At 43.5% G+C, this 14,736-nt stretch overlaps 2 protein-coding genes across 2 annotated transcripts; both read right to left on the reverse strand.

Moving 5' to 3' along the window:
* Positions 1-470: 470 nt before the first annotated feature.
* On the reverse strand, positions 471-8,567 carry LOC131140200 (inverted formin-2-like). Its single transcript, XM_058090406.1, has 16 exons — positions 8,381-8,567; positions 8,101-8,242; positions 7,475-7,607; positions 6,617-7,405; positions 5,108-5,253; positions 4,958-5,019; positions 4,773-4,875; positions 4,588-4,673; positions 4,337-4,437; positions 4,171-4,241; positions 4,003-4,110; positions 3,860-3,930; positions 3,667-3,787; positions 2,764-2,928; positions 2,523-2,625; positions 471-1,952 (listed from the first exon to the last, which is right to left on the reverse strand). Exons 2-16 carry the CDS (start codon positions 8,188-8,190, stop codon positions 1,108-1,110), a joined length of 2,994 nt encoding a protein of 997 aa, XP_057946389.1. The 5' UTR covers positions 8,191-8,242; positions 8,381-8,567; the 3' UTR covers positions 471-1,107.
* LOC131140201 (inverted formin-2-like) lies at positions 8,377-13,876 on the reverse strand. Its single transcript, XM_058090407.1, has 5 exons — positions 13,633-13,876; positions 10,023-10,434; positions 9,729-9,844; positions 9,477-9,636; positions 8,377-8,414 (listed from the first exon to the last, which is right to left on the reverse strand). The coding sequence occupies exons 2-5, from the start codon at positions 10,420-10,422 to the stop codon at positions 8,377-8,379; spliced, it is 714 nt and encodes a 237-aa protein (XP_057946390.1). The 5' UTR covers positions 10,423-10,434; positions 13,633-13,876.
* Between the last annotated feature and the right edge of the window lie 860 nt (positions 13,877-14,736).

The raw sequence follows: 14,736 nt of genomic DNA on the forward strand, positions 1-14,736 counted from the left end.
AAGTTGAATGTTTCATGAGAATGCATTAAAGAGACTTCATTTTTATGTTAACTTTTATTAAAATAGCTTAAACATTTGAAAGTGACAATCCAGTATATTCTATTAGATAATGTGAATATTATACATTAAGATCCAAACTTTTGACGGCTATTAAATATTTTTCTATAAGCAGCTGAAAGTTTAAAGCAAAAAAAACCTCACAATTATACAAAAACACATAAAACATAGTCTTTTGGAATAGTTGGAAAACAATTTACATAAAGTGACACGTTCACATCCAAATGCTGTGAAAAGTCCCAGTCTAGGATGAGTTTCGAAATAAAATTCAGGCGGCTTCACAAAATAAAATATATACTCTAGTCCTATGTTACAACTCTTGTCACATCAACTTCTCTTTCCTCTGGATATTCTTTTCCTTGGCTCACCTGAGGGAGGGGGGAAAAACAACCTTCAGTGAATGATAGAATGGAATAAAGAGATATACTTTATTATTGTATTCAGGTTATTTAATGCAACAGGTTTCATTTAGTGTCAGTTTACAGGAAGCACATACAAGAGACTGCAATTAGTAGTTATTAAAAGCAGTCCCATTAACAGAATAAAGGAATGAACAGGGAAATATGGAAGCGACAAGAGTGACAGCTGTCATGGAGAACTCCATTCACAATGACTGTACAGACTGTTTAAGATGAGGGAAATTTTTTTTTTTTTTATACTAAAACCCCCAAGTTTGCTGTCAAATATTTTTTTTTAAAGCCTCATCCGTTACTGCAACAGTGTTAAAAAAGGCGTTAAAAGCTGGACGACACAAGACAAATGAAATCCAGATCCCAGTTAGACCGACAAATGGTGTTATTTGCCACAAAGTTTGGACAGTGACTGAGTTCAGCAGGATGACGGTCCTGCCTCACTGCAACACACAGCCCTTTTTAGGTTTAATGTGTCCTTTCCCACTGTTACCTTGTGTTTTAGAAAGTCAGAACGGAGGGGGGAAAACATAGCATTCAAATAAACCGTTCATTGGCATCATTGATAAACATGTTTTAATAAAAATAATCATCCATCATCATGCATTCATTCTCTAAAACAGCATATCCTGAAAATGTATCATAGTAAAATAAAAACAAATCTTCCCTTAAGACATGGCAAGACACTAGCGTTCCAAAAATCTTCATTTAAATGAATGGATAGTTTACCTGGACTCTTCTTTTTGTTCCGTTTAAAGAAGCTTGGCAGTTTCTTTGGCTCGGGTTTGGGCGTCTTTACGTCTTCAGACGCCGATGGCACATGTTCCGTTTCTACTCCATCCTGGACATCACACCCCATGATGCTCTCATTAAAAGTCTCCTCCTTGCTTTTGGTGTGGGCGCAGCTCACCACCTTATCCTGCTTGGGTGTTTTGGCAACATGCGGTTCAAGACGGTCCTCTTGTCGACGACTCTTATTACTCATTTCAATGTCCTTGTCTACTTTCCTTTCACTAGTATCCTTGTTTCCTGTGAGTTGAACATTCACACTAACGTCCACTGGCTTCTCAGCTGTTAACTTCTCAGGTACCAGGCTGGATGTTGCAGCCGACACAGCTTCTGTTAGGTCAGAATCTGACAGGGAGGATGGACTGAAGACACTGCTTTCAGGTGAGTCTACCGAAAACCCATCCGTCAGAAGAAGTGGCTGATGATCCACCTGAGGGTTAGTTTGTGTTACTGTGGAGCTCAGACTCTCCTGTAGCGATGTCGGCCTTTCTGGGGGTGCCGGCGTTGTCATGGCTGGTTCTCCTTGGGTTTGGTCGGGTGTAGCACCCTGAGGCGGTGAAGGAGTCTCTCCGGGGGAATTCGTGAAGCCGTTCACCTGGCCTGTGCTGGCTTGGTGATCCTCTGTCGGCGGTACGGTGGGAGCGGAAATGGTGGCTGTGTCTACGGCTTCTTCGCTTGCAGGCTTCACACTTGACCCTGAAGGGAAGAGATGTCAACACTGATTGGGATAGTTTGGACAGTTTCAGAGACAACACAGAAGTAGGATGGAAAGAGTACACACCTCCGCCAAGGGTCGAACTATTGGTAGATGTCCAATAACAGGACTATACCATTGAGATGGGCCTTTGATTTCCACAAAATGTTCCTTTAGAACATGTGATAATCCCCTACCAACAATTTAATGGGTATTACAAAACATTTGCACTTGGCTGAGGTAACGGGTGAGGATGCATGCTATACACTAGAGCAGGGGCCAACCTTTTCGAGGCCGAGGGGTACTTTGTGAGCACGGATAGTATGAAGGGCTACATGACCTGTTTGCGGTGAACTTCCAAAATGACAAAACTGTACGGATCACTTTTTAGTAATCAGAACAAAAGGAATAGTAGTAGTAACACTATGAAGCGACTGCTCACATATCAATGTTAATTATTTTCCACAATAATTTTGTTTCTTAACTGGTGATAGAGGATAGATGGAGAAAAAAAAGGTGATCGGAAATTCTAATCATGTCAGGGATTTCTCAGTTGTGTAGTCACAACTCACTTATTTTTCCATTCTCTCCCTTCTGTCTCTTGGATTCTTCCTCTGCCAGCTGCTTCTTTCTCTTCTCAGCCTTGGCTGCCTGCTCTTTCCTGGTCTTATTGTCCTGTTTTTGTGACAGAAGAAGGCGTCACTCTTTGCCAAGTACAAATTGTACACACAGTAGCAAAATTTCTACTTGGGCAGCAACACATCAAAACTTGCAGTTTCTCACACCACAAACGACACCAGTATCCTCTCAGACCTTCAGTGCCTTGATGAAAAGTTCTCGGAAAGTCCTGATAGTTCCGAAAAGTTCTTCGAGTGACAGCTGATTGGGATCTTCACACAAGTAGACGGCAAGTTCACTCTTCTTCTTGTCGATGTCTGCGAACCTTTCGCTCAAAGCTCGACAAGCTACCAGATTTTCCTGCAGCACAGAAAGGACAAGGCTTTGAACGGGTTACTGCGTTCTGTGGGTATGTTGCCTTAAATTAATTAAGTCATTTTAGTCTCAAACACTGAACTCGCTCGAGAACTAGTTTCAGCAAGCGCAGCAGATGAATATACTCCATCACCACAGAAGTGAAAACGAACATTAAAAGCTCCCAAGAGGGGCGGAACACCCACAGAGCACTTTTAGTAAAATAAAAAACAATTATCACAAACACAATGATCATATCCTTCAGCACATCCAAAGAATCTGGCCCTAGAAGCGTGCAACTTGTGCAGTCATGCAGCTAATTTATGGTTAGAGTGCAGCTTCCGGCAGTAGTGAAGTGATGTGGAAGCTAATACCACATTTTGAAGTCTTGTGTAATGATCATGTTTTCATCTGACATCTTAAAAAGTTTGTGTAGAATTACTACAACTTCTGTTTGGACCGCCAACTATCCCCAACAAGTTGTGAAAGGCTGGGCTACTACGTGATGAAAAGGATAGCTCACGCTAAATGGCTAATTTGCCAACAAGAGAGAAAGGGAGGCTGACAAAGTGTGTGATGAAGGAATTACGAGGCTGTTCCATTGTGATGCAGATCACGACTTAAGTGATTTTAGTTCCCAGGCGGACGGTGATGACTGATTTTTCTGGTAGGCTACCGTTTATCTAGCCATCTTACGGACACTGGAGTTTAAAAACTGTTGCTAGTTGGATACCAGCATCTTACCTCAAGAATCTTTGCATATTGCTCCTTCACCTCCTCCACAGAGTTGGAGACTTTCTTGGCCGTCTCATTCAGTCGTTTCAATAAGGTGTTTGCGTCAGACTGGATAGAGTCCAGATTAACACTACAGAAAAGTGAAAAAAATATATTTTCAGAACATTTGGCAAATATTCTAGCTTTCCCCACTCTGCCGTACCCTGCAGCCTTTTGACAGATCTCAATGTCCTCTGGCAACTCCAACAACTCTGGGTGGCTCACCTCTGCTTCCTTTAAAAAAAAAAAAAATACATGAGTGATTTAAATGTGTTTCAGGCAAAAAAGAAACTGAGCTTTGTGTACCTCTAGTATGTGATGAAGTAATGTAATGCGGCTCTTGTTGGCCTTGGTCTCTGTAAGCTTGAGAAGTGAGCTGATCTTGAACCCCTCAGCGTTCCCTGTGTGACTTCCCTAAAAGGAGATTTTTATATATAAAATATGCCAGTGCTGATAAAAACATGTAGCGCTTACATAGTTGAGAAAATTGCCCACGTCGAGGATGAGCCTGCAGAAACTGGGTACAAGCGTGCTCATCCGGAGACCTGGCAACATGAATTGTGAATCAGTTAGAACATGCCAGACAAGGATAAATCAGGTCAATTCCACTCACACAAAACTGGAGACCTTATTTACTTACATTGGCAGGCCTCCTCCACCAACTTGACTTTAGGTTGGAGCATCTCCAACACCGACACAGTCTCCTCGCACAACAACATGCACTCGATCCTCAGCTGATAACTGAAAGAAGTGTTAATTCTCACTTATCAAGGTCATGGTAATCCACAAAATTGACTGGACTTCAGTTATCCGAAAGGCAGTTCTTTACAATTTAAAATGCAAACCAAACAAGATGATAACATTTAATCTACAGCTGTGGAAGGAAGTTACCATTGAACAGTGAGGAGCGATGTGAAGAAACGATCGACATTTGCCAGCTTCTCCTTTTCTCCTTGGAAAGACTTCAAATTTTCAATCTAGATGACAACATCAACATCACGACACAGGCTTTATTCCTTGAGTGGGCCCCTTGAATGACAGCTTTAGAATGCTGCGTAGGTACTCTATTAACAAACCTCATGTTTTTCTGGCAGGAGCTTTAAGAGCTGTTTTAGCACCTCCACATCGAACCTGCTTCTGTCACCTTTCTGAATCATCGCCACAAAGTCGTCGTTTGAGCTGGACAGGGAACATTTGGAATATAAAGATGGGCACTGGCCGGCCAAAACATTAGGTACAGCTGGAAAATTGCCTCTCTTACCATTTGAACTGCTTCAGGAATATATTGACATTCAAGTTTTTATTGGGCTCGATGAACGAAATCTAGAAGCAAATGTTGGTAATTCAGCTTAGGAAAAAATCGGGGCTATTTATTTTCAGTGCTTCAGCGTCGAGTGCTGACCATACGCACCTCTTTAGGCTCCTTCTTGACAGGAGCAGCTGCCCCCTTGTCTTTGTGCTCGGTCACCGGGAGACAGAACAGCTGCTCGATACTGCTATAGTCCGGCTCGTGAGGAGGAGGCTCTTTCTGAACTGAAGCCCACATGGAGTGCCCATCTGTGTGTGTGGAGAAGAGAGGGGAGGGGGGGTCCCCATCATAAGCACCAAAACTGCAGGATTGTTTTAAATTTCAGGGTGAGAGCAGTTTCAAGGATAGCATCTCACAAGAATCTAGTACAAAATCCGAAAAATGTAGGGGTCGCCCAATACAACTTTTTCACCTCAACTCATTACCATTCGACATTCAAAATATTGACTCACTCCCCATCTTTAACTCCGCAGACTGCCTCCAATTTGTTTGCATCATGTGCACGTAAAAATGAAATGCATTACTTCCGATTCAATACATATATTGCAGCCTTGAGTTTCAGCAGACTGGTATTGATCAAACATCAGCACAAAACGATGACTTATTTTGGACGGTGCAATGTTAGAAAAGGCTTGAAGTGATAATAGTCAAACAGAGTAAATCAGCAGCAGAAGAGGGAAAAACTGACCCACTTTATGTATGTTAGGGTCTAGTTTTCATCGACAACGTAGTACCTCAAGGTGCTCCACGACGTTTTAACCTGACATTATTCAATATCGACAGGCTGGCTCTTTTCTGTTGTAGTAGATAATGACTTTGCCTCGCTGTGGGAGTTTGTCACGCTTGTAACAATTTTCATGATGTTTCTTTTTATGCGGCTTCAAATGCGCATTGAGGTTGGTCGTATCAAACTTCCCTGGTTCGGTGCCCCCACAGGAAACCTGCAGACATGACTCCTATTCTTGCGATTAATATATTAGCACACACTGTTGTGATGACATGGGGTCTATCTGGTAGACGCTGGAGTCTGGAATAGATTCCTTGTATGGTAGTGCTAAGATCAGACATCTGAGATGCAGACCAATATAATCCCAATACCCTTTTTGCCGATTTCGGACCAATATCCGCTATCAATGTCGGATTGGGACACTCTTACACAAAGTACTGTAGAGCATCCTCAGTTTGAGATGTTCCGTGTTAAGACATCATTATAAATGTGCACCTATAAATGAATTAAAAACCTAGCGACAGAGGAAGAACAGCAGTGTGTCAAAAAAAGGAAAGCCATCACCAAAAAAGAAGAGCAAAACATCCACTAATATTAGTTTGAACTGCTCAACTGCCATGGTCATAAAGTATGAAGATGATTGAAGGTAAATTAACGCTAGCGGGGTCATGAATTCCACGTCCTGTTACAAGATTGGGGTAGAAGACTAGCCTGTGTTTCCAAATAAGGCCTGTTGGTCCCTGTGTGTGCGCACAGGGACCAACCAAAATATGCATGGTTTCATCCAAACACAGCTAAAATGTCCGACCATCCATTAATTCTTATGAACAGTCATGTGTGTAAGCTGAAATCTATCCCAGCTAACTTGAGAACAAAGTACTCACCGGTAACAGATCGGAGCTTTTGCCAGTTGAGCTTTTTCATCCTCAGAGTGGGACATCTGCCCGCCTTTGCAGGGATGCTGCATCCCAGTGCAAACCTGCTCTGAGCCACAATCATGCCCGATGGGAGCGGAGGAGGGGGTGGCATGCCGGGTAAGGGAGGTGGCGGCGGTGGTCCATTGCTCATACCGGGCAGAGGTGGAGGTGGCGGGGGCACCATGCCCGGACCGCAAGGTAATGGTGGAGGTGGTGGCGGCGGCACCATTCCAGGTAAGGGTGGGGGTGGTGGAGGTCCACCGAATGCTCCAGGGAGTGGAGGTGGTGGTGGAGGTCCACCGAATGCTCCAGGGAGTGGAGGTGGTGGTGGAGGTCCACCGAATGCTCCAGGGAGTGGAGGTGGTGGTGGAGGTCCACCGAATGCTCCAGGCAGTGGAGGAGGTGGTGGAGGTCCACCGAATGCTCCAGGCAGTGGAGGAGGTGGTGGAGGTGGTGGACACTGCAAAGAACCTTGGGGCCCGTTCATACTCGGAAGAGGCGGTGCTGGTGGAGGACACTGCATCGAACCTTTGGGCTTGTTCGTACTCAAAGGAGGAGATGGAGCAGCAGCAGCAGCACACCGTGAGTTCCGAGATGATGCCGAGCCTTTCTTCAACTGGTCTTGGTCTTCGTGACCAGTCTGCACACCCTTGTCTATTTTGACCGTCTGTCCATCTACTTCGTAATGAGTCTCAGAGCTCTTGCCCTTGGAGAACATCAGGCGCTCCATGATCTTCTCAGAGCACCCCATTTGAGCTGGAATCAAAACAGAAAAAAAAAAATTCTAGACAACAATCAGAGGCATATCTACTGATGCGGACTCACAGTCTTGCGCCAACAGTATGGCTCGGTTTGTGACGGCCTCCAAAGCCAGCCAGATATCAGAGCGGCTTGGCCCCAGAAGGAGCAGCGACTGCAGAATGGACATCAGCTGCAGGGAAGACGGGGAGCTGCTCACCTGGTACACAACAAAGAATATCACTCAATTTATATAAAACCGTAAGTTCCAATATGTGATGGAACATGTACAATTCACATGAAGTATCTTCTACACCACTATGTAAATCTGTATAATACTTGCTTTTATAGTCAGTATAGTTACTCCAGACCCCATTTACTGTGCAATATCTGATCAACCTCCATGTGCAATATTAATGGCTTTAAATGCAATATACGAAGTTCTGTGAAGTATTTCCATAATGCCTCATATTAACTCATTAGCAAGATCTCAGTGTATAGACTGGTCATATATCTCATCTGGTTTCATATTATCTACATACTGTATTGTATATAACTCTGGGAAAAACTGTTGATTTTGTTAATACTTGGGTTTATTTTTCTATATTGTGTATTTTGTACTGCTTAACTGACTCTGTACTCTTGCTGCTGTGCAATGCAAATTTCCCCACTGAGGGACGAAGAAAGGCATATCTTATCTTATCAAGTCTCACCTTGTTGAAGAGAGTTGTGAAGACCTCCAGGTGATTACTCATGTCGATGCCACCATACAATTGCAAGAGCTCCTCCTCATCTTCAGCCATTGCCTCTTCAAATGCCTCACGTTGGATAATCAAGTCTTCATCCTCTTGTTCTCTGCACGTCACACGCATGTACACACACATACAGATAACGGGCACGGGCGCAACCTCACTTCATTCAAATGCCATTTCATCTCAACTAATGAAGAGGCTGACTAATTAAAGGTGAACAAGGGGCCACATGCATACTCACCTTAATTTTGGTAGAATGTCAAGAAGCTGAAGCCCTGCAGAACAAGAAAATATATAGAAGGTGTCACAATACTCTTTTTAAATCATACACATCACAGGAGAAACTCTACTAAAACAACAATAGTTTGGGAAGGAGCCGGATGTCACAGGTGAGCAATTACAAGAGAGGCGGGGCCAATCCAACAAGAGAGGCGGGGCCAATCCAACTGTTGATTGATGATAGTTTGGGAACGAACGACATGTCGCAGGTGAGCATTTCATGGGAGGTGTGGCCAATGCAACTGTTGATTGGCCCAAGGAACCCGCCAATGGAAATAGGAGACTTCATAAATCCCCACTGGGACAGCATGGCGGTCGAGTGGTTAGTGCGCAGACCTCACAGCTGGGAGAACCGAGTTCAATCCCACCCTCGGCCATCTCTGTGTGGAGTTTACATGTTCTTCCCACATTCCAAAAACATGCTAGGTTAATTGGCAACTCCATATGTTTGTCTATATGTGCCCTGTGATTGGCTGGCAACCAGTCCAGGGTGTACCCTGCCTCTTGCCTGAAGACAGCTGGGATAAGCTCCAGCAGCCCTCGTGAGGATAAGCGTTAGAAGATGAATAAATCCCCACTTTTTGGAGAGGCTCATTCATTGCCCATAGATACATACTCCGGTACAGTAGGTGGCAGTATACACCTTTTTTCAAGTCATGGAACCAAAAGAAGAAGAAGAGGCTCATTCATTCTATGGAAACTATCAGAACTTGGAAGTACATAAGAGATTACTATCATAATATATGTATTTATCTGTATAAACTGCTGTATGAGTTGCTGTGTTTCTGCTTATGATCCCGATTATGTTAGTATATGATATAAAATACAGCATAGAAAATGGATGGATGGAAATATGCCTTAATTGTTGTACATTGGGGTATTTTATCAGAGGAAATGAGGACATCCAACCTATTCTTAGTGCACTAAAGCTCCAAAGATGTCCTTGTTTTGTGCTTTATATTCACTCTCACCACAGAGGGAAACAGTTTACAGTCAGGTGACCTCACTCGTTACATCCTGATTCATTTGTTCAGTAGCAGCCTGTTCAGTAGACCTACCGATAAATTCCTTTCTCATCTTATCTCTCTGTCTGAGGTCATCAGAGCCAAAGATGAGGGCATTGATGACACTGAGGAGCGTGACCATGTAAGGAACATTGTCTGTTGCCTGCAGCTCGTTCATGATCACGCTGAAGCGATACTGCTGTGTCTTCACGCCCTGAAGGACGAATCACAGTGGAATTAATCTCTTTATTCCCGTGTACTATATGTATTTATATTTACAATTATTGAAAGAATCAACACTCTTGCCTTGTAATGGTCCAGGGCATCCAGAGCAAGGCGATGACCATCTGCAGAGAACATGCTGAGGGCGGCTAGTAAGTCAAATACCTGCTTTTTCACCATGGTGTTGGAGGTGTCCAAAGCTGTGGAGCATCACAAGAACACATGAACAAATGAAAGACACACTTAAAGTCCCGTCACGACCCTAACATGCCTCCTGTTTTTGTTTTTTTAGGTAGTGCAAATGAACTTTGTCCTCCAACGATGTGGCAGCAGATAAAGATGTTATGATATTTACAGAGCTGAATGCTTGTGGCCTACCTTGGGAGAGCTTCCGGATGTATCCTTCATTCTCTATGATGAAGTGTATCCCAGCTGATGAGTTCATGACTGCACGGACGCAGTTGACGCAGGTGAGTTGCAGGAGAGCGTCTGCAATGCGAGAGCAACCCCTCCCGGACAGCCTGTCCAACGCCTCCAGGAGGAGGTCCAATCCACTGAGCTCCAGGAACTGGACCATCCATGTCTGGTCGCTACCATCCAGGCGACGCTTCAGACCGGAATAGTTGACCACCGTGGGAACCTGGAGGAGTCTGATGCAGAGCTCCGGATCAGCACTCTCTAGGTTGGCTTCCTGCTGGCTATCGGAGTCCTGAGAGGAGCCCAGGCGACCCCGAACTGCTGCCCACTTCTTTTTCACGTCTGAGAGCCCAGAGAGCATTTTTAAAAGGACCTGTGAAGGAAAAGGGAAAGATGCAGTCATTATCTGGCTGATTTTGAACACTTTGGAGACCATTTTAAAATAACAATCCCTCAGAATGTGGGCACCAGCAACTGGATTCACTCCAAAAAAACTATTTTCTATTTTTATGTCAACTGGCAACACACAGTTCTCCCCGTGCATGCGTGGGTTTTCTCCGGGTACTCCGGTTTCCTCCCACATTCCAAAAACATGCTAGGTTAATTGGCGACTCCAAATTGTCCATAGGTATGAATGTGAGTGTGAATGGTTGTTTGTCTTTATGTGCCCTGTGATTGGCTGGCGACCAGTCCAGGGTGGACTCCGCCTCTCGCCCGAAGACAGCTGGGATAGGCTCCAGCAACCCCGCGACCCTCGTGAGGATAAGTGGTAGAAAATGAATGAATGAATGAATGGCTACACACAATTATTTCCTTGTGTATATTTTTCACTTTTTATGGTATTCATTCATTCATTTTCTACCGTTTTGTCCTCACGAGGGTCGCGGGGGGGGGGGGGGGGGGGCTGGAGCCTATCCCAGCTGTCTTCGGGTGAGAGGCGGGGGGTGGGAGGAAACTGGAGTACCCGGAGACAACCCACGCATGCACAGGGAGAACATGCAAACTCTACACAGAGATGGCCGAGGGTGGAATTGAACCCTGGTCTCCTAGCTGTGAAGTCTGCGCGCTAACCACTCGACCACCGTGCCGCCCATTTTTTATGATATATTTAAAAAAATGTAATTTCATTAAATTAGTTAGGATTCCACACATATTGTTAAAACGTTCCTCATTATTAACAATAGATGAATCTGAGAAAGATATGGTGTCTCATTTGCAATGTGATAATTTTATCCACATTACAATGTCACCATTACTAAGCAGAACAAAGACGGCGGGCCTAATCACAAAGGAAAAGAGAATGGGAAATGACAGCGCTGCACTCTGTGGGCGTGTAAACGATAATGTCAGCAGTACAGTCATTACCAGCAGCAATGCCAAACATTCCAACTTAATCCTGCATGAAAATCGCTGTCAGCCAATCAAAACCAAGCTGGTCACTGTCAGGACAGTACATGTCACCACTCACAACTTTTCATTATAGAGACTTTTACATGGCACCAACATGTGAATGCACACATTGTGCTTTTTAAAGGCACAGTCGCCCTTTTCACTAACCTGACTCTTTGCACACTTTCTGAAATGTTCCCATAGGATACACATTCTGTCCAAAAAAGGGGAAAGCGTTCTGCAGATGTCTAAAAATACATTCTCTGTACTGTATTAGAGTTTTTTCAGCTTTGGTATATAAAAAAAAGCTTAGAAACAAAACATGTGAGAGACTCTTGTGTCTCTGTCTATTGTAGATTTCAGGCTTGGCAAAGCTGAGTGACGGGCATGTACAACACAATGACTAGCACTGACTCACTGTTTGCTACTTCGGGTAGCTTGGAAGCAATGAGAGCTTTTGCATGGAGCCATTATACTTGTTTGTCTCTGCCTCTTTATAAATTCAACTTGAATTCGGCCTTCACTCTTTTTTTTTTCCCTTGGCAAGATGCACAGCAGAAAGAGAAAAAAATTCAATTCATTTTGCAGAGTCAAGGTAAAGTGACTTTTGTCACATTGCCTTGCACAGGAATGCGTCAGCTCAAGCTGCAGTGTCCTGATGGGCGTCAACACAATGGTGTTTTACAATCAGGCTTCAATGTGGGTACACAAATGGGGTGGAATTCTCCCTTTCCACATTATCTGTCTATCTATACAACACACTAGACTAGAGTTATTTCTAGAATACAACTAAATATTATGATGCAGTGCGGTTCTACACAAATGAAAAACAAGCATAATAATAAACATATTATGAACACCTCACAGACCGAGGTGGAATTTATAGTTAACTCTTACTTTGGCACTGATCAGAAATATAAGTACCTAATTTAGAGGCTAATGAAGCTTCCTGATGGCAAGGACGAAGCAAAAGTTGCAAGTCAACGCTTGTAATCTGGGCATGTTTTTTTTTTTTTTTCAATTCCAGAAGACACCAAGTGTGCGTCATGTGGGTTGGACTACCAGGGAATTTTTCAAAAGGAAGGAAAATGACTTGGACAGGAAACCAGATAAACACGCTGCATGGCACTGCAGCTTATGTTCCCCTTTTTCACACGTACTGTGTATCTTTCACTCAGGATTTCACATGTTTGGGATCATTCCTGCACAGATACTGAAACTAATCATCATATATCCATTAAAGTTTGAACAAATATCCATGCTTTTCAGTCACTCATTCGGATCCATTTTCATTTCTGCTTCCAAAAGCTCCCACATGTACCTCTAATAGCAGCTGATTCACAGCCTACAGGATAAACCCACTCATGTGTCCTCTTGCTTGAGCCTCCCACACAACAGACCAACTCCGCTGTACACTACATTAACACTTTACCATGCACACCCACTGATTTATTTCATCTGAAAAACATATGCAGAGACTATGACTGTAAATCATATTCTATGCAGTCTATCTCTGCAATTATAAACATGTAAGTAAATAAGATTTTTGCATTTTTTTAAGCTTCAAGCAAGCAGAAGCTCACACATAAGCCTACAGTAGTATCTGCAGCAGAGTTAAAACATCTGGAGCTCATTTAAATGATACCTACCATAGTTTACTCCCATCTCAGCTATTTTGGGTGGAAAAAAGCAGGCTTGTAAAGCACATGTACTTTACTGGAATGGTATAGTTTACTTAATACTGTCAAGTGATGTCTTCATCATAATTAAAATTGACTTAACCTCTGCACACACAAGAAACATAAACAAGTGGGTTCCAGATAAAACTCTCCAAAAGTGGATTTTGGCAACCGGGTACATTTTTCCTTTGCAGCTTTTCTCTTCTCCAAGGAAGGACAGTTTCAAGAGTGTCACATCCTGTGTATCAAGACAACGAAAACACTTTACGTGTTCTCCATTACGCACTGCATTAACGTCAAAAGCAACCAAAAAATCGAGCAAAATCGTCACTCTGGAATGCGTCGTTGTACACACCAAAGGACATAACGGGACTGTTATCCCGCCAAGGCATTACAGCAATAAAATGTTCATAAGGAGTATTATGTAGCTTTACAAAAATCACATCTGCATGCACTGTTGCATCGTTGAAGATCACCCATAGATAATGAGGATGATGCCTTACCTGGTGTCGTTCTAATAATACACTTGAAAGAATAGCGTCCTTGTGTGTGTGTGTGTGTGTGTGTGTGTGTGTTTCAGATGGGAGAGGCACCGGATGTCATCCTGACTGTCTTTTACATCGCCAAAAACGATGCGCGAATCTCCTCAAATTAAGACATTTGCGAAGCGAGTCGAGCCCAGTGGGTGTGTGTTTATGTGCCTATTAAATCGTCACGGCCCTAAGCGCTCACTCACTTGTTTAAAGAGTGATATCAAACTGCAGTACCACAAGGCGACAATATCCGCTCAGGACTTTCACAATAAAACAACGACGACTTAAGTTGCCGACTCAATTCATCTCTTGCCATAATTGGACAATACAATTCAAAGAAGGTCCTAAAATTGGGTTTTTACATGACGAAGGGAGGTGGGCTGATTGAGCTCCACGTTAACACACAAGCAAGGAAGTACGACACATACTTAGCAATTAGCAGCTAGCAGTCGTCTATAACAACGCTGAGACAGCCATCTATAAAACTGAACAATTCAGCTATTAAAATATTTCTTTCTTGAGCGGTCGCTTGCCTAATGGTTCTGGGAAGGGATTCCAAGAACCGATTGCTTAAAGCCAAGCACACACCTCAAGTTAAGTGACGTTTCACTTGCATATTACTATGTTTTATTTTGAAGGTTCTACCACAGTTTCCTGCTTTGAGCCGCCTGCTGCTGTAGGTTTTCCTGCGGTTTCTGAGCTGACAGTCGGTGGTGGTTGGTTGGGCCGTCCTCCCTCAGACAAGTCCCACAGGCTTAAAGTCTTGCAGACTGTCTTGCAGACTGTTCTGGGCTCCTCAAATCCACTCGATGGTTCACTTAGTTCACATACCCTATAGCTTTACAAAACCGTATTTAAATGTACATTTTGATCAACAATCAATTGTTATATGAGAAACTGTGTAAAAAATAGGGTGTCCTAAGTGTGGCCTTAGGGGCATTTTTGGCCCAGCTTGTTTTTTATTGGCCCTTAGCATATTCATTAATTTATTTTCGTATGCTGGAGCCTATCCCAGCTGTCTTTGGGGGAGAGGCGGGGTACACCCTAGACTGGTCACCAGCCAATCACAGGGCA

This window comes from Doryrhamphus excisus, chromosome 13 (assembly GCF_030265055.1).
Source record: "Doryrhamphus excisus isolate RoL2022-K1 chromosome 13, RoL_Dexc_1.0, whole genome shotgun sequence".
In the NCBI taxonomy this organism is placed as follows: Eukaryota; Metazoa; Chordata; class Actinopteri; order Syngnathiformes; family Syngnathidae; genus Doryrhamphus; species Doryrhamphus excisus.